The sequence below is a fragment of the Palaemon carinicauda genome, chromosome 14 (genome assembly GCF_036898095.1).
Source record: "Palaemon carinicauda isolate YSFRI2023 chromosome 14, ASM3689809v2, whole genome shotgun sequence".
Taxonomy (NCBI): domain Eukaryota; kingdom Metazoa; phylum Arthropoda; class Malacostraca; order Decapoda; family Palaemonidae; genus Palaemon; species Palaemon carinicauda.
Window position 1 is genome coordinate 24,863,146 of NC_090738.1, and position 21,159 is coordinate 24,884,304.

General features: G+C 44.4%; 1 protein-coding gene across 2 annotated transcripts in view; it reads right to left on the bottom strand.

Annotated features, from left to right (window-relative positions):
* Positions 1–19,967, bottom strand: part of LOC137653492 (sn-1-specific diacylglycerol lipase ABHD11-like) — a 91,566-nt gene extending 71,599 nt beyond the window's left edge. For both annotated transcript variants that reach the window (XM_068386941.1, XM_068386940.1), the window contains exons 1-4: positions 19,785–19,967; positions 16,659–16,815; positions 15,820–15,993; positions 1,252–1,425 (exon numbers count right to left, since the gene is read on the bottom strand). In XM_068386941.1, coding sequence (XP_068243042.1) covers positions 1,252–1,425; positions 15,820–15,993; positions 16,659–16,815; positions 19,785–19,894 — 615 coding nt within the window. In that variant the 5' untranslated portion in view covers positions 19,895–19,967. The remainder of the gene's footprint in view (positions 1–1,251; positions 1,426–15,819; positions 15,994–16,658; positions 16,816–19,784) is intronic.
* Between the last annotated feature and the right edge of the window lie 1,192 nt (positions 19,968–21,159).

The window sequence follows — 21,159 nt, forward strand, 5'->3', positions numbered from 1 at the left end:
TAGTACACATTCATTCCCCCGGGAAGGCTCCGAAGAGGAATCCCGAGGAAAAGGAACAAGAATTACACAACAGGCACGTGCCCTCACAACCACTTACACTCGCGGAAGGAGAGCTGTAACCAAAACAGAATTATAACAATTATAATTATGTAACTATGTAATTATGTAATTTAAAAATGAATGAACACTAAAGAAAAAAACGAAAACCCCGAAAGGAATCGTTCTACAAGCTGAAAAATTAACAACTACAATTAGATTCATAAACTAATTGAGACAAAATGTACGGCGTAGCAACCCCACCCACACGGGAAGGAAGCTACAAGGGCGTAGTAAAACATAGTAAAAGGGTGAACGACCTCAAGAGAGAGAGAGAGAGAAAGACCGAAGTCAAACTCGATCGCAACCCATAAAATTAGGCCGTGGTGGCCTAACTGCCGAGGCCTCCACGTAGATATCGTACACTACACACACACATCTGAAAAGGAAACTTACTTATTTCTATACTCAAATATATATACAAACATGAAAACATGTTTACATATATATTGAGTAAAAGAAAAGTAAGCGATTAAGTAAAGACAAAACAGACAATGGCTGCCAAGCGAGGACCAAGACAGAGACGTCTGTCACAGTCCGAGCCAAAAGTGAAAGTGGGTATTCACCTGTGTGTGAGGGGGAGGAGGGGTAGCTAGCTACCACTCCCCTACCCCCCCGCTAACTAGCGCGGGGGTAATACACCCTCGTTAAATTCTAATGGCTCGCCATTTCAGCTACGCTAAAAGTAATAACCCTTTGTAAATAGCGTGGTTTGTATTTCGGTTACGGAACAAACCTTTGTGTTGCACCACTGCTAGGTTGTTTAGCTCCGATATAATATACTAATACATTACTAAAATTAGTTATGAATAACTCACATCATTAGCATAGTTATGCTTTGAACTAATCATTAGTAATGTAAAATCCTCATGCAAAATATTCCCTAAAAAAATGAATTAAAATTACTGCCCATAAAACACTGTACTGTATTTTCAAAATTCCATTAAATGTTTTCTTAGTATGCTTAGCTCAAAAGTAAATACTACTTGTGGAAACCAAAAGGGAGTAAAAAGCATGAGCTTTGACAAAAAATATCCCGAAACTGTAAAACAATCACATGGAAATCACCTCACCAAATAAATATTTAACGAAGTAAATACATAATAGCCAGAAATTCTAAGTTATCTCCATTTATTTGAGGAATACTGCACTCACCGGTACAACTGTCGAAAGCACATCATCTACATAAGATCTTGCTTGGGGCATGTTGAGATCCGAAGGAACTTGCACTCGCCTCATAATTTCAACAAATAATGGAAGGGATGATATACTGCTTGATGTGCTCAGTGGAGAAATGTCTAAAACAATTAGCTTGTCAACAATGCTCGGCTGAAAAACAATAACTTTTATTATAATCAATAACTACGAGTATATGGCTATTTCTTAAGATTACTTTGCTACCTCTAAACAGATTTCTGCATCAAAAAATGACATTACGACACAAACTATAGGTACAGTATGTGACAAATAATTCACTATCATGTAATATACAATTTGAAATGACAAATGTGATATTAATTTGTACTTTTCTTAACAATACAAAGCTGTAGCTATTCATAAGGATTATACTTTTGGCAAAGCTGGAAGACAAGCTATAAGAGTTTTAGCGAGATATAATTACCAGCCTGCCAGTTGGCGGGGAGGGGGGGGGGGGGGGGGGGTAGCAGCCCGATACCCCACTCACTCACACACGTGTATTGTGTTGTCACTTTTGATTGCAGGTTGCAGGTACAACTTCAATGGGGACAGGTGATAGCGGGGCCATCTGTATAAATAGATACAGGTTTGTATTGTAAGGAAAGATACAAATTACTTTCAAATTTGTCACTTGTTCTGACACTAAATACAAACCCATCACTATTTATAGGGATGACTCACTCCATAAGAGGGTGGAAGTCAGAACCAACTTTCTTTGGTATTTGACCTGGGATTTTTTACGTACGTGCTCCACACGCAACAGGTAAAAACTCTTACACTTTGCTAAATTCCATGAGACACACGGTCAGCGGCCTGAGCAATCTGTGTGTTTGGGATACTAGCAATGTGATGGTATAGGTAAGAGTTCTCAAAGACATAGGGATCTTAGAATGTACCAAAGACATTACCCAATACCACCTTGCTAGTGGTATGGGGATGTAACAAGTATCATTTCTATACTAGGATACACAAGGGAAATGGTTTTACCTGCAGATAGGCGAGGTTTGCAGAGGGTCGTAGGTTATGTTCCCAATGGAGGGGAAGATGAAAGAAAGGAGCCATTCATTCTTAAACATTCATCCCAGGCTAATCCCAGGTAACCTTTGCCCTCAACCATCTGCTACTTGAGGAGCTTGAGGTATTTAAACCACTTGTTGCAAAGCCACCATAGGGCCAATGGAGAACATCTCCATGTTCCTGTGGGTCACATCTTGCAGTTAGTGGACGGTGAAGATCGTTTGACACTCCTACACCCGCTTGAAAGACCTGCGTCACAGAGTACTTCTTCTTAAACTCTAGAGATGGAGCAATACCCCTAATGTCGTGGGCTCTAGATCTCCTTGTCTTAGGAGAAGGATAAGGATTCAAAGCCCAGTCTTTGGCCTTGTGAATCCCTGCTGAGATCATGCTCTTGGCAATCCTTCTTTGACCTTCCCAGTGCTGACGAAGAGTGCCGACACTCGGGGGCGAGCTGCTGAAATTCTTTTGAGGTTATATCTCAAATTCCTTTGCCCTCAACCCTCTGCTATGTCCATCAAAGAGCTAGAGGTGTTAAACCGGTTTTTGTGCAGTCACCACAGGACTCGTGGAAAGTTTCCATGTTCCTGTGGGTTACATCTTGCAGGTAATGGGAGGTAAAGGTCGTCTGACGCTTCCACACGCCTGCTTGTAGTAGCTGCATCACAAAGTAGTTTCGTTTGAAAGCCAGTGATGTAGCAATACCCGACATCATGAGCTCTTGGTCGACGTGTTGGAGGAGGATAGGGATTTAGTGCCACGTCAATGAACTTGGGACCTGCAAAATAAACGGGAAACTTTCCGCATGATGCTATAGTGGAGCTATGAGTCATCACGATTGACCGATGTTCTGATCTTGTTGAGTACTCTTCTCATTAGATTGAATGGGGGAAAGGCATAAACGTCGATTTTGTCCCACAGTTGTTGGAATGCGTCTTGCTAGAGAGGCTAGGGATCCGGGATTGGGGAGCAGTAAAGCAGGAGCCTGAAATTCAGGACGTCGCAAACAGGTCCACAGTCGGGGAACCCCAAAAAGTTGGGACTTTGTTGGGTACTTGATGATTCAAAGATCACTCGGACCCCACTATCCGAGTCGCTCTGCTCAGGTTGTCCGCGAGCACATTCCTTTTGCCCGGAATGAAGCTTGCTGATAGGATTACCGAGTTTTCTTCTGCCCATCTCAGGATCCCTACTGCCAGATGGGATAGGGCTGCGAAAAGGTACCGCCTTGTTTGTTGATGTAAGCCACTACTGTGAAGTTGTCACTCATTAAAACCACCGAGTAACCCGCCAGGAACTGTTGAAGGGCCAGGAAGGCTGCTTTCATTTCTAAGAGATTTATGTGCTGGTACCCTTCAGACTGTGACCATAAGCTTCAGGCTGTGTGGTGCAGCATGTGGCCTCCCAACCCTTCTTTTGATGCATCTGAAAAGAGCATCAAGTCCGGAGGGAGGATGAGAAGGTTGACGCCCTTGAGCAATTCTAGTCTGCCACCCACTATCCAAGGTCCATCTGTTCTTCCAGTCCCATAGGAACTAGAACGTCCGGGGAATCGTTGGACTGATTCTAGTTGGACTTTAGCCGCCATTAGAGAGATCGAATCCTGAGGCGGCCGTTGGGAACTAGACGTACCAGGGATGATAGATGCCCAAGGAGACACCACCACCTCTGGGCAGGGAGTTCTTCTCATCTGAGGAATGGTCTTGCAACCTTCCTCAGCCTCATTATCTTAAGTATACCAGTCCTTGAGAGGGAAGCAGAGACAGCTTCTAGAGGTTTACCATGATCCCCAAATCTTGGCAAACCCTCAAATGTGTGTCTCGGTGTTGAAGAAGGGATTTCACCAAGTCTGCTAGAATCAGCCAGTCGTCCAGATATCATAGAAGACCGATGCCAATTCTGTAAGTTCCGAGGTGATGTCTTTGTAAAAATGCAAAGAAAAACTTTGAATGCCTGTATCTCAAAACTATACTTATTGACCTTCAAATTCTATCTTCTCCCATAGTTTTAAAGATATAGCATTAAAATTTGATATATAGCTTAGAAAGTAATTATAAAATCATCAAAGGTTGCTCTTTTATTCAATTTTTTATTCATATTTTTATTCTTAATTTTTTTCCTGATTTTTAGGGTATACTTTTTCACCATAATGAAAAAATTCATATCTAGCAAAAAAAAATACTTATTAAAAAAAAAAACTTCATTTGATTAGAGGGCTACATCAGGTCTATAAAGAGCAGTAATCCCCCGTCTTAATATTATCAAGGGAGGAGATAGAATTAGAAAAACACTCATTTTCAGGATATATCACCCTGGCATCGCAAAACCAAAGGTCAGAGGCAAAAATCCTATACATTTTGTGAAGTCCGGAGATGTCCTAAGTCACCTTATTAAGGGGTATGAATGTCAAAGTCCTGTCCTTAAAAAACGGCATTAGCCGGCCGGCCCCGTTAAGCCTGTATGTTCTTGCACCACTGAGTTTAAAATTTTGTACCGTTCTTCCTTGGAATAGGTTGTATATACAGTAACCTCATGGTCCGTCGAAATAAAGTTAGTTGCATTTACGCGGTCTCTTAGCTATCACCTAACTTCCCGCTCACATACTGGTGACCACCGGAGTGTCTAGCTCCCTCCCGCCTTTTCCCTCACTGATGTGTCTTACTGTCTGATGATGCAGCCTTCCAACACTGACTCTACTATCAATGCTACATCCCTGAAACTACCGTCCTTTGTCAGCATAGAAGCGTTTGCCTGGTTCCAGCGTGCTGAGTGATCGATTGTTTGATTTAAAGTTTTCTGACATTAAATCAATCAATCACCCAGCATGCTGAAGTCCAGTTTTGCATCAAGGGCCTGACTCAGTCAAGCACCAAAGCAGATTACGTTCTTGCGGCGATCCCCGAGGACACTTTCAGGGAAATCTCCAATTGGCTATGCAAGCAAGGTGACACACCAATAATGTAAGATGCCCTCAAATCACACTTCCTAGAGCAGTACTCACCATCACCGGCTGCACACAAAGCAAAACTTTTTTAGCTCTCTCAACAAATGTTGGGAACCAAAATGGTTTGCCCACCCTCGGGAATGACCAGTATTGCTTGCATGCAACTTACCGCAGGCAGTTCTCTTCGTGAAGTGAATCTACTTTGTGCCCTTTGGGTACGGCGCCTACCCGAACCTGTACGTGCTGCTATCCCCAATGTCAATATTTTGCCCATGAAGGACCTGATGACCAAAGTTATTGCCCTTATGGACTGCCACTTCACCACCTTCAAGACCTCCATCAATGCCTCCGCTCCTCACGAAGTGGACAACTATTGGACAACTATTCAACATCTACCAAAGCCGACGTGAATGCGGTAGGACAAAGACACCCACCCTGTGATGTGCCGGAGCGGTGACAAAGCTGCCCACCACCCACATATACCATCCCCCGCTTACGCCCCAACCAACGACCTCTCCAGCCACTTACTGATGTCCATTGGCCGTAGTTATGCTGCTACTACTACTCGAAATTCAGGGCTGCTACAAAGAAATGTGCGAATAGTTGTTAGTGGCCAAAAAACTTGCAAGTAGGCCATCGCTTGTGGCAGTGGTCTCCCATCACTAATATTTTCTTTTTACATCATGCAGGTACAAGCATGCAATTTTTGGTAGACACAGGTGCTTGCCATTCTCTCCTGCCAAGGCCACTCTCCAGGACATAACGTAGCATGTCTAAGTCTGCTGACATCCGCCTGGTAGCTGCCAACAAATCTGCGATACCCACGCACGGTTATGATACCCTCACATTATCGTTTGGAAGCACCATATATAATTGGATGTTTCTCGTGGCTGACGCCACATTGCCAAGCATTGGTGTTGACTTCCTCTCACATTTCCAACTAAAGGTTGTTGTTCACAGTCGCTTAGTCAACTCTGATTTGTACTTCTCTCCACATCTCCAACCTGGCCCTACGACCTAACTCTCCACATCAGCACACCCACAGATGCCTATGCCCACCTCCTCACCTCGTACATGGAAGTTTTCCACCAGGAACTTTGTCAAATTCCAAGGATTCCTGCTAAACATGGTATTTATCACCATATCAAGACGATGGGGCCCCAAATGTTTTTGCCAGAATCAGACGTCTGTCACTGGATTGTTTGGCAGCCGCTACACAAATGTTCGGCAAAATGGAAGAAATGAGCCTTTGCCAAAAGGCCTCAACCCCATGGTTGTCATCCTTATACATCATCCTGAAGAAATATGGCATTCTGCGTATATGTAGGGATTACAGGCGCCTGAACATACAAACAGAACCAGATCACAACCCCTTCCCAAACATCACCAACGTGACCTACTACTTGCACAAAGCAAAGGTTTTCTCCCTGCTCGACCTCCTGAAGGGATATTATTAGGTGCCCATAAACCCAGAAGACATCCCCAAGACTGCCATCAATACCCCCTTCGGTACAAACATCTTCCATTAATCCTGTTTTGGCCTTCGTAATGCTGGGGCCACTTTTCAACGTCCCTTGATTGGTATCCTAGAGGAGCTCCCCTTCTGTGTATGTTACGTGGACGACATATTTGTGTTCTCTTCCTCTAAAGAGGAACACCTCCGTCATCTATGCGTTGTGCTCGACCGAGAGATGAACAAGCAGGATTTCGAGAAGGTAAAGTTGTTCTGACCAATTTTTCATTCTAAGACATATTGTACATTAATGTGTAGAATATAGAAATCCACTTTTGATGGCATTTGTGGACTATGAAAAAGCCTTGGATTGTGTGCACTGGCCAATTTTGTGGAGAGTCCTGCGTTATTATGGAGTTCCTTTTAAATATGTAAATTTGATTAAGTCTATTCATGAGCATGGCAAGTGCAAAGTTATAATGGAGTTCTATCTAATGAATTTCCAGTAATCAGTGGAGTGCTTCAAGGGAATGTGTTGTCAACTATGTTGTTTACCCTCCTCATGGATTTTGTAATGCATAAAACAGTTAGGGATGGCAGAGAAGGTTTGGACTGGACTGGTAGCAAGAAATTAGCAGACCTACAGTATGCTGATGATGTTGTCCTTATTGGCAAAACACCACAGGACTTGCAAAGCTTGCTTACCAGAATGCATGAAATATCACATGAGGTCGGGCTCAAGATAAATACAAGAAAGAGATGATGAGAACAGAATATGCAATGGAACATGAAGTACAGTATCAGTGGAAGGAGAAAGGATTAATAAGGAAGAATCTTTTAAATATTTAGGAATTATGATCTCTAATAGAGGGTCTTTAGAATTGGAGTTTAATGAAAGACTGAAAAATCAGATCAGACAATAGCTAGGTTAAGTAAAATTTGGAAATCAAATCGCCTGAAATTACATATAAAAATCAAGCTACAGGCTATATCAGTTTAGTGAGATCGGTCATGGTATAACAATGAAACAATATCAAACAGGTTTTGTAATTTGAGAACAAAGCCCTCAGAAGAATATTGGGAGTTGAATGGCAGGACAGGATTAGAAATGAAGCTATAACAGATTACTCAAGTGCCATATGTGGATAAGATCATGGTGAGGGGTAGACGGAAATGGTTTGAGCATGCTCTTCGCACTCCCCAAGAGAGATTAGTTCACCAAACTTTCAACTGGTTTTCTAATAAATTGGTTGTTATACATGAAAAAGACCCCCACTATTTTAACGTGCCATCCATTTACAATTAATTGCCTATATCTTCCCAATGTTATTTTAAAACAATATTATTTGGTGTAGTGTATTACGAGGATCTCCAAATGTTCTCCGGAACATCTCCCCAATAAATTCTTCAGTAACTATGGCTAGAAATGAACAACTGAACGCGAGCCACTTCAGCAACTGATGGAAAATGGTGTGGTCTTCGGTGAAGACATGCGAAACCGCCACGGTTTTTTAGAACATGTTTCATAGCTTGGCAGCCGTGGCAGAGGTTAGCGGCTTACTGCTCGTTCGGTATGGCCATGCGCATAAGATAACTTACATTTCAAAATACCGGGGGAACCTCTTCCCTGCAACCTCCACCCTCGCCACGTTCAGTGTGCCAGAACCTTAAGAGAAATTACACGAGTGCCATATGTGGATAAGATTATGGTGAGGGGTATATCAAGAAGTTTGGGGGATGCTCTTTGCACTCCCAAGAGAGATTAGTTCACCAAACTTTCAACTGGGCACCACAAGGCACTAGAAGAGTTGGAAGACCAAGGCCTACGTGGCTGAGGACTATGAAACGTGAACTAGGAAATGATGAATGGAGAAGTATTAATCTAAAAGTTCAAGATAAAGATGACTGGCAAAATTGTGTCAATAGGCATAGGAGATGATGATGCTTTATTGAGAAAAATACCAGAACAACTCTCACGAAAGAACCGACTTTATGTATCAAACAACACACAGCATATTTCAAATAGTATTTCACTTAGAACTATTCCTTCAAACTTTAAAAGAAATCTGAGAAGAAAAAAAAAAAAAATTTTGTCGGACAATGTTTTTAAGACCTGATCATCAAACTCTCTCATACACACTGTAGCTTTAAAATCATAAATAATCTTTTCAACCCTCTACCTTCCACTTTAGCAATACCAGTTCATCTGTGTATCTTCAAAAAATCACAAATTTCAAGTAATTTGTATTTTTCCTAACATACTTACCGAGAACTACTTTCTTAGGAGTTACCTGGAATCTCCTCTCAACCGACCAGAGTTTTGTGTAGTCTACCCTACTTCCGTTTTCTGTGGGGACTAACTCGGGCGTAAGGAGAACGTGCCCTGAGGGTAGTCCTGAGCTAGGTCGGCGTTAGCTTGGGTCTCGCTCGTCAGTAAGTTCTAGGATGGTACAAAAGGTCTTCAAGGGCAGAAAGGCACTCGGGGAAGGTAGGGAGGGCCATTACCCGAAAGTAGTTCTCAGTAAGTATGTTAGGAAAAATACAAATCACTTAAAATTTGTGATTTGTTCCAACACAGAGACTTACCTCGAACTACTTTCTTAGGAGATTTACACTTTAGGAGGTGGGAGTGTCTTCCTGAACTTCAGACCAAGCTAACCGGACGTCCAGGAACCTAGATGTGAACTAGGTTGCAAAATATAACGGAAAACGAAACGTAGGGAAAACTACACAAAGAGCTCATATTAGTGTCTAAGTACTTGCCCTTTAAAAAATCCCATGATGCTGAGTCCTGTGGCGAAGTTGCAGAGACGGGTCTTCTTCGGTTTGTATGTGGGGTTATCTCAGAGCAGGGAAAGGAAAAACGGGGACAAGGGTGAAAGGGAACGAACCTATGTCTCTTGGTTTTGCTATCCACGATTGTACCTGGGGCTTCACCGTTAAATCGCTTGGAGCGCGGAGATGACTGTCCCAATAGAAAAACCGTCTAAAGACCTCCTCGAGCAATCCTTGGGGTAATGCGTTGTGAAGGTCGACTGATTCGACCAGGTGCCTGCTCGAAGGATCTGGCCCACCGCCATGTTCCTCTAAAAAGCTAGAGAAGTACTTAGGCCCCTAATGTCATGGGGCCTGGGATTACTTGGCAAGGGCAGTCCCTCCTCATTATAGGCCCTGACAATAACCCGTCTCAGCCCAAAGGACATGGTATTCTTAGATACCTGCTTTTTCTTAACACCCGTGAAGACAAAAAGATTTTTTATACCAGGGAGGAGATGGGCAGTCCTCTCAAGGTACTTTCTAACGGCACGGACGGGACACAACTTCAAATCTTCTGGATTCCCTGTCCTAGGAATGGCTGGCATTGAAAAGCCCTCGAACTTAGGCTCCCAGACCGCTGGATTCTGAGTCTTTGCCACGAAAGAAGGGACGAACTTGAGGGAGATTTCCCTCCACCCCTTTGAATGAGAGATGTCGTAAGACAACCCATGGATCTCTCCTACTCTCTAAGCAGAGGCCAAGGCCAACAAAAAGACCGTCTTGAGAGTGAGATCTCTGTCCACTATATCCTTCAGGGGTTCGAACGGCGGTCCACTTAACATCTTCAATACCCTTGCCAAGTCCCACTGCGGCACCCTGGAGGCCTGCGGAGGGCAAGCTTGTTCGAAGCTCCTGATGAGCATAGAAATGTGCCTAGAGGCACCCAGATTAATGCCCTTCAGAAGGAAGACTTGGCCCAAGGCTGCACAGACTCCTTTGATAGCCGGAATTGACATGCCCACTTCGTCTCTGAGATGCACTAGAAAATCCGCAATATCTGGGACCGAGGCTTTGAGAGGCTTGATGTTCTTGAGGCACACCATTTCGTAAAAGTAGCCCAATTTGCTTGGTAGACCGCTGCTGAAGACCGTCTCAGATAATGTGATATCTTTTCTGCAGTACCTGTTGAATATCCTTCCTTCCTCAGGAGCCGCTCGATAGTCTCCAGGCGTGAAGGCGAAGAGACTGAGGATTGTCGTGGAACCTTTGGAAGTGTGGCTGCCGTAGAAGATCTGGCCTGTCGGGCAGAGGCCATGGGGGAAGACATGCCAGGTCCCTTAGATCCGCGAACCACTCCCTCTCCGGCCACCAGGGCGCTACCAAAGTCATCTTTAAGTTTCGGGCCGTCCGTACTCTGTTGAGCACCTGCCTGATCAATGCGAAGGGGGGAAAAGCGTACACGTCGAGGTTGTCCCATTTGTGTTGAAAGGCATCTTCCAACGCCGCCTTTGGGTCTGGGACAGGAGAACAAAACACGGGGAGTTGTGCGTTCAGTCTGGTTGCAAAGAGATCCATCACCGGCGAGCCCCATTTTTGAATGATGAGTCTGGCTACTTCTGGGAGGAGGGACCACTCTGTTCCCACTACTTGTCCCATCCTGCTGAGGCCATCGGCTAGGACGTTCTTTTTGCCTGGAATGAACCTTGCTGAAATCACGATCTGTTCCGACTCGGCCCAATTTTAGACCTACGTGTTTCTTTATGTACACTACTATAGTGGCGTTGTCGCACATCAACGCCACTGTGTTTCACCTCAGAAGATCCACGAACTTTAGGCAAGCTTCTCGGACTGCCTTCATCTCTAGGACGTTGATGTGCTGACCTTTCTCCTCGTCCGTCCGAGTTCCTCTCGTTGTCTTGTTGAGATGTGCCCCCCACCCCTCTTTGGAGGCGTCTGTGAACAGAAGCATCTCGGGAGGCTTGGTTGCGAAGGGCATCCCCTCAAGAGTATTCGACTGACACCGCCACCACTCCAGGGAGGGTATTGTCTCCGGCAGGACGGGGATTAATTTGTAGGGCGAGTCTACTTGGTTCCAGAGACCCTTCAGGTTCCATTGGATGCTCCTGAGCCTGAGCCTCCCTTGGGGAACGAGTTTCTCCAATGACACTATATGCCCTATTAACCTTTGCCAGTCTTTGGCTCTCCTGGGTTGTCTCGAAAGGAGAGGCAGGAGGATCTGTTCCAGGTTGTTCAACCGTTCCTCTGACGGAAAGGCCCTCACTAGTCGGGAGTCCAGTATCATCCCCAAGTAGGTCATCCTGGTGGAGAAAGACAGATTTGATTTCTCCAGGTTGATCGTGATACCCAGATCCTTGCAGAACTGAATTATTTTTACTCCTTGCTCCTTCAAAACTTCCTCTGAGGAGGAAAGGAGTAACCAGTCGTCCAGGTATCGAATGAGGCGAATACCCCGCTCGTGAGCCCACACAGAAACTGTCGTGAAGACTCTCGTGAATACCTGGGGGGCTGTTAACAAACCGAAGATGAGGGTCTTGAACTGTAGAATCTGGGAACCCCACTTCACCCGGAGAAACTTCTTGCTTGAGGGGTGGATCGGGGGGTGGATCGGGATTTGAAAGTATGCGTCCTTGAGGTCTATGGACATCATGTAGTCCCCTTCCCTCAAGGACTGCAAGACCGACTTCGGGGTGTCCATTTTGAAGTCCGTCTTGCAAACAAACTTGTTGAGGGCTGACAGATCTATCACCGGTCTCCAACCCCCTGTCGCTTTCTCCACCAGAAAAAGACGACTGTAGAAGCCTGAGCCCAGATGTAGGACCACTTCCACTGCACCTTTCTCCATCATAGTGGAAACTTCCTCCTGAAGGGCCGCCCTCTTCAAGGGGTCCTTGGGTGCTAGCCACTCCGCCAGACTGGCTGGGATCAAAGGTGGAGGTTCTGTTAAGAACGGGAGTCTGTACTCTTCCTTCAGTACGGATACTGTCCAGGACTCCGCACCGTGAGCCCTCCATGCTTGCCAAAATTGTCTGAGGCATCCCCCAACCTGAGGCTTGGGCAGGAGTAGGGGGCCTCCCACTATATCTCCTTCTGGAGGAGCGGCCTGAACGCCCTCTCCTGGATGCTGAGTATGCCGTCCTAAAAGAGGCAGACGCTGCTGGGGCTCCTCTACGGGGGGGCTGCGGTGGTTGAGCTCAAGAGGTAGATGGAGCGTCTCTCCTTGTCAGGCTAGGAGAGGCATGAGAAGTAGAGGGGCTATCCGATGTTGTCCTCCTGTAAGTGGGCCTCCTCACGGAGTGGGGTCTGGGTGCACGGACTCCTTTGATAGCCGGAATTGACATGCCCACTTCGTCTCTGAGATGCACTAGAAAATCCGCAATATCTGGGACCGAGGCTTTGAGAGGCTTGATGTTCTTGAGGCACACCATTTCGTAAAAGTAGCCCAATTTGCTTGGTAGACCGCTGCTGAAGACCGTCTCAGATAATGTGATATCTTTTCTGCAGTACCTGTTGAATATCCTTCCTTCCTCAGGAGCCGCTCGATAGTCTCCAGGCGTGAAGGCGAAGAGACTGAGGATTGTCGTGGAACCTTTTCCATGACCTCCTCCAACTGTTTCAACGGAAACAGGGAGTCACCCCACACAGGCAGGCTCCTCAAAGCCCTTGCTTCTCTGTCAGGGATTTTCCGGGAAAGCTTGGCTAAGACCGTATCCCTTTTCCTAAGCACCCAGTTGGCTGACAAGGCAAGAGACTGAAAAGTCAGGAACTATAAGGTCTTTCTCCCGGAGATGATGAGTTCCTTCAGGAGGTCTTGTTTCGCAGGGTCTGTCAAGTCGTAGGTTGCTTGAACACCTACCAGAGTGGAGGCCCACCAGTCCAACCAGGAGGCGACGTGGACTAAGTCCTTGGACATTTCCTCCATCATCGAAGCCTCTGACTGTGAAAAACAAATCGGGGCTGATGCGGCTCAGGGCACCCTGACTCAATACCTCAAGGGAAAAGACTATTTTCCAGGCTCCCGGTTGCTGCCTTTCTGGTATATAAAACCTACTCTGGGACCTGATTCCCTGGAGTAACTCTGAGGAACTCTGGGACTTGGGGGCTTCGGCATTGCCCGCCACAATCTTGTCCACGTGGGCACGGCCCAGGACCAAATCCCTGGCCACAGGCAGCGCCAGGGAGGGTTTCTGCTGCACGGGGGCCTCCATCAGTCGATTAAGGCTGGACCGCCAGGCATCCTCGTCGGCTGGAACAGGTTCCTCGTCGGCTGGAACAGGCTCCTCGATCCGGTGATGCCTCCGTACAAGACCTATCACCCTCCGATATGCCGAGTCCTTGGTTGGGGAACCTTCACTGTCGCCAGCAACACCCTCTGTCTGAGTCCGAGGTGACGGGCCGACGGGCACCCCCACCTGTCGCTGTGGCCCGGACTCAACGAGCACCACCCTGTGGTGGTAACGGTCTGTGCCGACGGGAACCTCCGCACTAGACCCGGGTGTCGGGACGGGGATCGCCGTGTCGGCGAGGACTACCGTCCGTAAAAAGTCTTTGGACAACGAGGACGAGACTTCCGTGGGCTGGCCCGACGGAGGAAGCCGTCCCTGCGAGTCCAAGGGCCGAGTCAGCTGTGCTGACCCGACTAGGCTGCCCGTCCGAAAGCGCGGCTCCCCCCGCTGGGCGGGTTGAGCCGGAAGCTTCGCGGCCTTACGCCTACCTGAAGAGGCCTTCTCGCTCTGTTCCTTGCGAGGGTCATACTTATGCCTGGCAGAGGGCCTCCGTGGAGAACCGTCTCTGGACCGGCGGCTCGGAGAACGCGGAAACTCGTCGAAGTCCTCGACCCTCCTGCGGGGAACGAAGACCCATTCACCATTGGGGGACCTACTCCTGTACTCTACTTCCTCCTCGGTGACCTGGAACGTCTTCTGTTATACCTTGAGCGTGACCTCGAACGGGAGCGCCTTCTCCTGGATCTCTCCCTCCTCCGACGGCGCCTCCTCCTCGCTTCACCCTCCGAAAAGACCGAAGACCCCGACAATACTGCATAACCTGACCGACGAGCGGGCGCGGGGGCAACGGAGGTCTTCGCGAACTGTTGAGTTCCAGAGGTCGAGGGTTGCAAAAACGAGTCAGGAACCGCCATCAGAGGGGCTGGAAGGGAGGTCGGCCGCACCACGCTGGGGAACCAGGAATCTAGGCCATCCTCCATCCGCAACGGGGACCTACAGTGTACCTGGTGTTTTCGGGAGCTTCCACCCGAAGGGCTCCCCTACCGTCGAGTCCAACCTATCCTGGACGCCATCAGCTGCTGAGGTACCTGAAACACAGGCCCAAGACGTGGGCGAAGAGACAGGAATAGTATTACTCCACATGGGGTCATCGGAGGAGATGTGCCCCCCAATCACAAGGGCAGTCTCTCCAAGACCCCCAGACAAAGCACTTTCGGGCCCCCCACTAGCCTGTGAAGATTCAGCAACCCCCACATCATGAATATTAGATTCTTGGGGAAGAGCCATCAGCACCTTCCCCGCAATGTACTTACCTCGTCCCCTACCCTGGGTAGGGGAAGAAGGAACAGAAACCTTGTCAGACCTTCCACCTGGCGACGGCAATGGCGAAGAGATGCTCGCCTTCCTGGGGGACCGTTTAGAGGACTTCTTCTTTGTGCTAAAACGAACCCACTGGATCTCACTCCAGCTAACACACTCCGGGCACGTATCCGTCGGCGAGCACACTCTACCCCTACAGGAAGAGCAAAGGGAATGCGGGTCCACCTCCGGCTTGGATAGGAACGCTCCACACGACTTCCCGGCTCTAGGCCCAGGACAACGGCGGGTCTGCTCCATCACAACACAAAACCACAAGACACAGGCACGAAGGGAAAGGATAAGGAAAACACTTGGGGAAGCACAAGGGAATTACGCGAACACGCGAGAACACAAGGGAAAGCACAGAGATACCACGCGGGAACCACGTGGGACACACGAGTCGGGGAAACAAAGGGTCGCAAGAGAATGGAGAGCGGCATGATGGTATCACGACGCGACCAGAGAACTTACTGACGAGCGAGACCCAAGCTAACGCCGACTTAGCTCAGGATTACCCTCAGGGCACGTTCTCCTTACGCCTGAGTTAGTCCCCACAGAAAATGGAAGTAGGGTAGACTACACAAAACTCTGGTCGGTTGAGAGGAGATTCCAGGTAACTCCTAAGAAAGTAGTTCGAGGTAAGTCTCTGTGTTGGAACAAAAAGATTTTATAAATGCTTCATTACTGATCACGAGACTTCAAACAAAGTCATTGAAATAAAATAAAAAGTTTGCCTTAAGGCATATCCATACCTCCATTAAAGCTGCAGCCATAATTGTGCGACCTCCCATACTGTGTCCCATTAGCACAGCTGTTTCAATACTTCTCTCCTGCAGGAAGTACAGGAGGTCTTCGGCCATTAGTGAATAGCTCATGTCAGGTGTGTGTGGACTATCTCCATGATTACGAGCATCTACTGAATAGACCTGGAATATACAATTTGTAATGCTGACAAATAAATCTTCATTTTTTCTTAAAAAATCATACAAAAATCCCATAATTGTATTTTAGCCATATAGAAAGATAATATATAAGCCTCAGAAAGATTTACTTTACGCTGCTTTTTTAGATAATGAACTTCAGAAAGGTTTACTTATGATTATTTCTACAAGTTATTGCTAGCAAAGTTGTTCACTAAAGAAGCTACAATGAAAGTATTACAGCAGTTATCAAAGAGGATAATACACTGTACTGTAATGTATTGTGCCAATCAGACAATACAACACCTGTAAATTAATTGATAACTAAACAATGATAATAAAGGCAAACTCTATGCACAAATAACAGACATTCTGACTATCTAATTATGCAATAAAGCAGTACACAAACTTTGAATACTAAATCTCTTCTTTCTCTGTCATCAGACACTGCCAACTACATGGTTTCTTGTCCCATATATACTTAATTCTTTAATCAATCATCCAGATACAGTACAGTATATGACAATTTTATGTTATAGAACATTCCTTATCTAATAAATACACAGTACTGTATAAAGTAAAGTGTACACTGTATTGTAATTTTCAAAATTACTTTAACCAGCAATTAAGACAACTTGAATTGTACAGAGGTTGAAGCTATTCAATCTTACAAGTCTTCCTGTTTTGGCATTGATGGCTTTTCCAAGTGATTTCCAATTCATTTTTGATCCTAACAATCCATGCATAATAATAACAGGTGGCTCTTGACTCATTTTCTGCGGGTTGGTCGACTGATAAGAAGCATATGCCATACTAACTGGAGCATACCTGTAAAGATTCATCTTTGTTACCAACGATAACAGAACAAAATTTCCATAACAATAGCAAATAACTTTCACCTTAAATACAGTTGTCTTGATAAATTTCCTTATACCCTTCATCAAGAAACAACATAATAATTATCCTAATATTGGAGCACTGTATGTGATGATGAAAAGACAATTAATTATGGTAAAGTATTATAAAAGTACTGTAAATCCCCAAAAGAATATCACTAACTTCTGCAACCCATAAAAACATTTATCATGTAGGCCTATAACTTTCCAATGCGGTAACTAAGAGACAAAATATTCCATAAAACCTATTATTATAACTACTATTATTACCAGCTAAGCTACAGCCCTAGTTAGAAAAGCGAGATGCTATATGCCCAAGGGCTCAAATAGGAAAAAATAGCCCAGTGAGGAGATTAAATACGTACACAGAATAGTGTGCCCCAGTGTACCCTAAGGGAAGAGAACTCTAGCCCAAGACAGTGGAAGATCCTGGTACAGAGATTATGGCACTAACCAAGACTGGTTTGATTTTGAAGCGTCCTCCTAAAAGAGCTACTTAATATAGCTAATGAATCTCTTCTACCCTTACCAAGTGGAAAGTAGCCACTGAACAATAAGTACAATAATTAACCCCTGGAGTGAAGAAGTAATTTTCGGTTATCCTAGTGGTGTCGAGTGTATGACGAAATAGGAGAATGGGCCATGAATAGGCCAAACTATTTGGAGTATGTTTAGGACAAGGAAAATTAAGCTGTAACTAATGAGAATGCAGCCCCACAGTGCACCAAGCAAGATCAGTCTGCGGACATGTAGCGTAGTCTGCAAACTGAGAAGACTGACCAAAGTCAGCTTCTAGGTTCACCTAGAAAAGATCACCCAACTGGTAACCCTGAGGGGTACTAGTTTGCAATTACTCTCGTCCACATGCCAGAGCAGTACGAACAAAGGTTCTCTACCAAGCCAAAATAAAAAGCAGTCATATCAACGTGCGTGTGTGAGGGGGTGGCTGGTATAGCACCACACTACACCCCATAAACTAGCGACAGGCGGTTATACCTCGCTAAATGTTTTATGGCTACTTTCAGTTTTTGCCAAAATGTATATCCTTAGTAAAGAGCGAAAGAATTTGTACATGTTAGAACAATAAAGTTTTTGTGAAGGAAGTGGAGCATATGTTAATATTTTCTGTCAGGAAAGTGACAGGTCTTGTGTAATAATGGATCTAAAAAGGGTGTCTGATGTCTCATTATACAGGTAGTTTTATCTTTTTGAATGGAGTGAAGTGATAACTAAGGAAATGGCAGAAAATACAAGCGTAAAATGATGGGGCGAGTATTTTATTGGAAATGAAATGTGGAATTACTGGTGTTTGATAATGATAAAGTAGCCAAAGGAGAAAGTGAAATGAAGCTCTAGAAACAGGAAAAAGGTTTCCAAGAGAGCAGAGTAGATGAAATGTGTGTTTGCGTAATGATATGATGGTTTAAAGGGCACTCATGAATGGCAGAGACAGGGGACAGTAACATTGCCCTATCAAGTACGTAGGACAGTGCCCTTGAGACTGACCATATTACCCATGATCAGCACCCAAGGCCCCTCTCCACCCAAGCTAGGACCAAGGAGGGCCAAGCAATGGCTGCTGATGATTCAGCAGATAGACCTATAGGGTCCCCAAAATCCCCAACCCTTAGCTCGCAAGGATAGTGAGGTTGCTGCGACCAAAGGAACTAAAGAGTTTGAGTGGGACTCAAGCCCCAGTCTGGCAATCACCAGGGAAGGATGATACCACCAGGCCACCACAAAAAAAAAAAAAATAAATAAATAAAAAATGAAGGAGTATTATATATTTATAGGATTTGTAGGAGAATGGATGCAGTTGATTATCGATGGTAATTGGGAATAAAGACAATGTATGATGGTAGGATGAGAGAATAGGTTGAGTTGCAGAATAATTGAAACAAAGCAACAGGAGATGTGTAAAAGATAGGGAGACATCTTGAATTGTCTATGGAAGGAAATATTTTATCGCATGAGGAATAGCTATGCCAATGAGCGAGTGTTTCGAAATGGTTAGGTCACATGGAAATAATGGAGGATAACAAGGTGATGAAGTGTATACAATTCACAGGAGAAAGACCTACAAAGATCTGGATTGATAGACAGATTGGTAAGGAAGGGCATCAACCACCAGGTTAGCAAGAGATGTCATGCAATATTTATGTGAATAATCCAGGACTTAGGGAATGACAGTATTGCACAATTCCTTGTCATTTCTGTGGTATAGGTTTACCCCAGGCACAGTTCTGACACCATAATATTCAATGAGAAAGAACATTGAATATAATCAACAAAAGAGTAGGCCTACAACTTCACAGATCAGGCTCAAACAACATCTCAATATTTAATAGTGTCTGTGCATGGATACATATTTACCATGTCATTTGCCACTTGTGGTAATGAAAGCCTTTGTATGTCAGCGACCAGTTCCTCCAGGGAGCATAAAATATGGATATTAACTAACCTAAACTCTCCCCCCCTAACCTACCCTACAAGCTGTGCCCTTACCTACTTAGCTAATGGGGGGTAACGCCCCCTGCGACCACCCTTGGACGTATTATTAATCAGCCGTCGTCATACATACAAGTGGCCATTAGCATACATACACCCCTGATAATGTAATTTTTAAATATTTAGAAAAATATTGCTTAACTTACGGTACCATAGGCCATATTAAAGCTACTGGTAAATAGGCCTATGGGTGTTACATTATACGGTAAGTCTCTCAAGTAGTTTGACTTGGCATAGGGTGGTTTACCTTATTACATGCTCTAAGGAGTTCTAGGAATATTTTACAGTAATCTCCTATGTAATAAGGCAATAATTTAATGCCTTACTTCATAAGGAAGTCTGTCATACAGTACATGGTTTAGTAACAATTCCACACACAATCTATGAACTTACCTGCCACATGAACTGTGTAGGTTACATCTTTGACACCGTATATTTCTGTAATACTTCCTGTCCAGTAGATATCTTGAGGTACATCTTATTAATCTTTCAAGTGTTGTCATGTTTCCTGGAAAACTGCTAACTGTTACAAAGAAAATTAAAAGCAGAGTCTAGCCCCGGCCGGAGTATTCGGTTACGTCAGGACCTGACCGTAAAGTAACCTGTTACAAGGGTAAACAAAACAGTGTCGAGGAGATTGACAACCAAGATTATCTAAAGTCGTGAAGTCATTATTATTATTATTATTATTATTATTATTATTATTATTATTATTATTATTATTATTATTATTATTATTATTATTATTATTACCCAAGCTACAACCCTAATGGGAAAAGCAAGATGCTATAAGCCCAAGGGCTCCAATGGGGAAAAAATCGCCCAGTGAGGAAAGGAAATAAAGAAATGAGGGGAACAAATTAACAATAAATCATTCTAAAAACAGTAACAACGTCAAAACAGATATTTCATATATAAACTATAAAAAGACTTATGTCAGCATGTTCAACATACAAACATTTGCTGCAACTTTGAACATTTGAAATTCTACTGATTCAACCACCCGATTAGGATCATTCCACAGTTTGGTCACAGCTGGAATAAAACTTCTAGAATGCTGTGTAGTATTGAGCCTTATGATGGAGAAGGCCTGGCTATTAGAATTAACTGCCCGCCTAGTATTACTAACAGGATGGAACTGTCCGGGATAATCTGAATGCAAAGGATGGTCAGAATTATAAAATGTCTTATGCAACATGCATAATGAACTAATTGAACGACGGTGCCAAAGATTAATATCGAGATCAGTCATTCTATTCGAAATGGTTTTTTTTTTTATTTATTTAGTTTAGACAATATTTATCAAAATGGGTTAAGTGCAATGACAGGATTTAAGTAGTTCGTTCAGTCCATAACAATAAGAGCTAAGTCTTCGAATATTATAAAGTAAACTTGAATTGTTATAGTCTTGAGGATGACATATTTTCTATAATTGTTACTAATGCAAATAACAGACTTTGTAAATTATTGGCTATGTTTGGATCATCATCCATAATATTATGTGGAGCTACTTAAATTAAAGTAGGTAATTTAGGTTACACAAGAGAAAGGTTGGTAAAATTATATAGTTTTATGTACGCTTAATGAATTAAGGCTTTAGACTACTCCCCATGACAGCTAGATTCGGTTCCTTGTGTTAGGATATATCCACCTTAAGCCAAGCTAAATGGTTTCAATAGTACGAAAACCCCTAGATCATCTAATCAAGTTGTATTAGAAAAAAAAAATAGTTAGAATATAAACCTGTAGCACTGAACAACAACGAGTA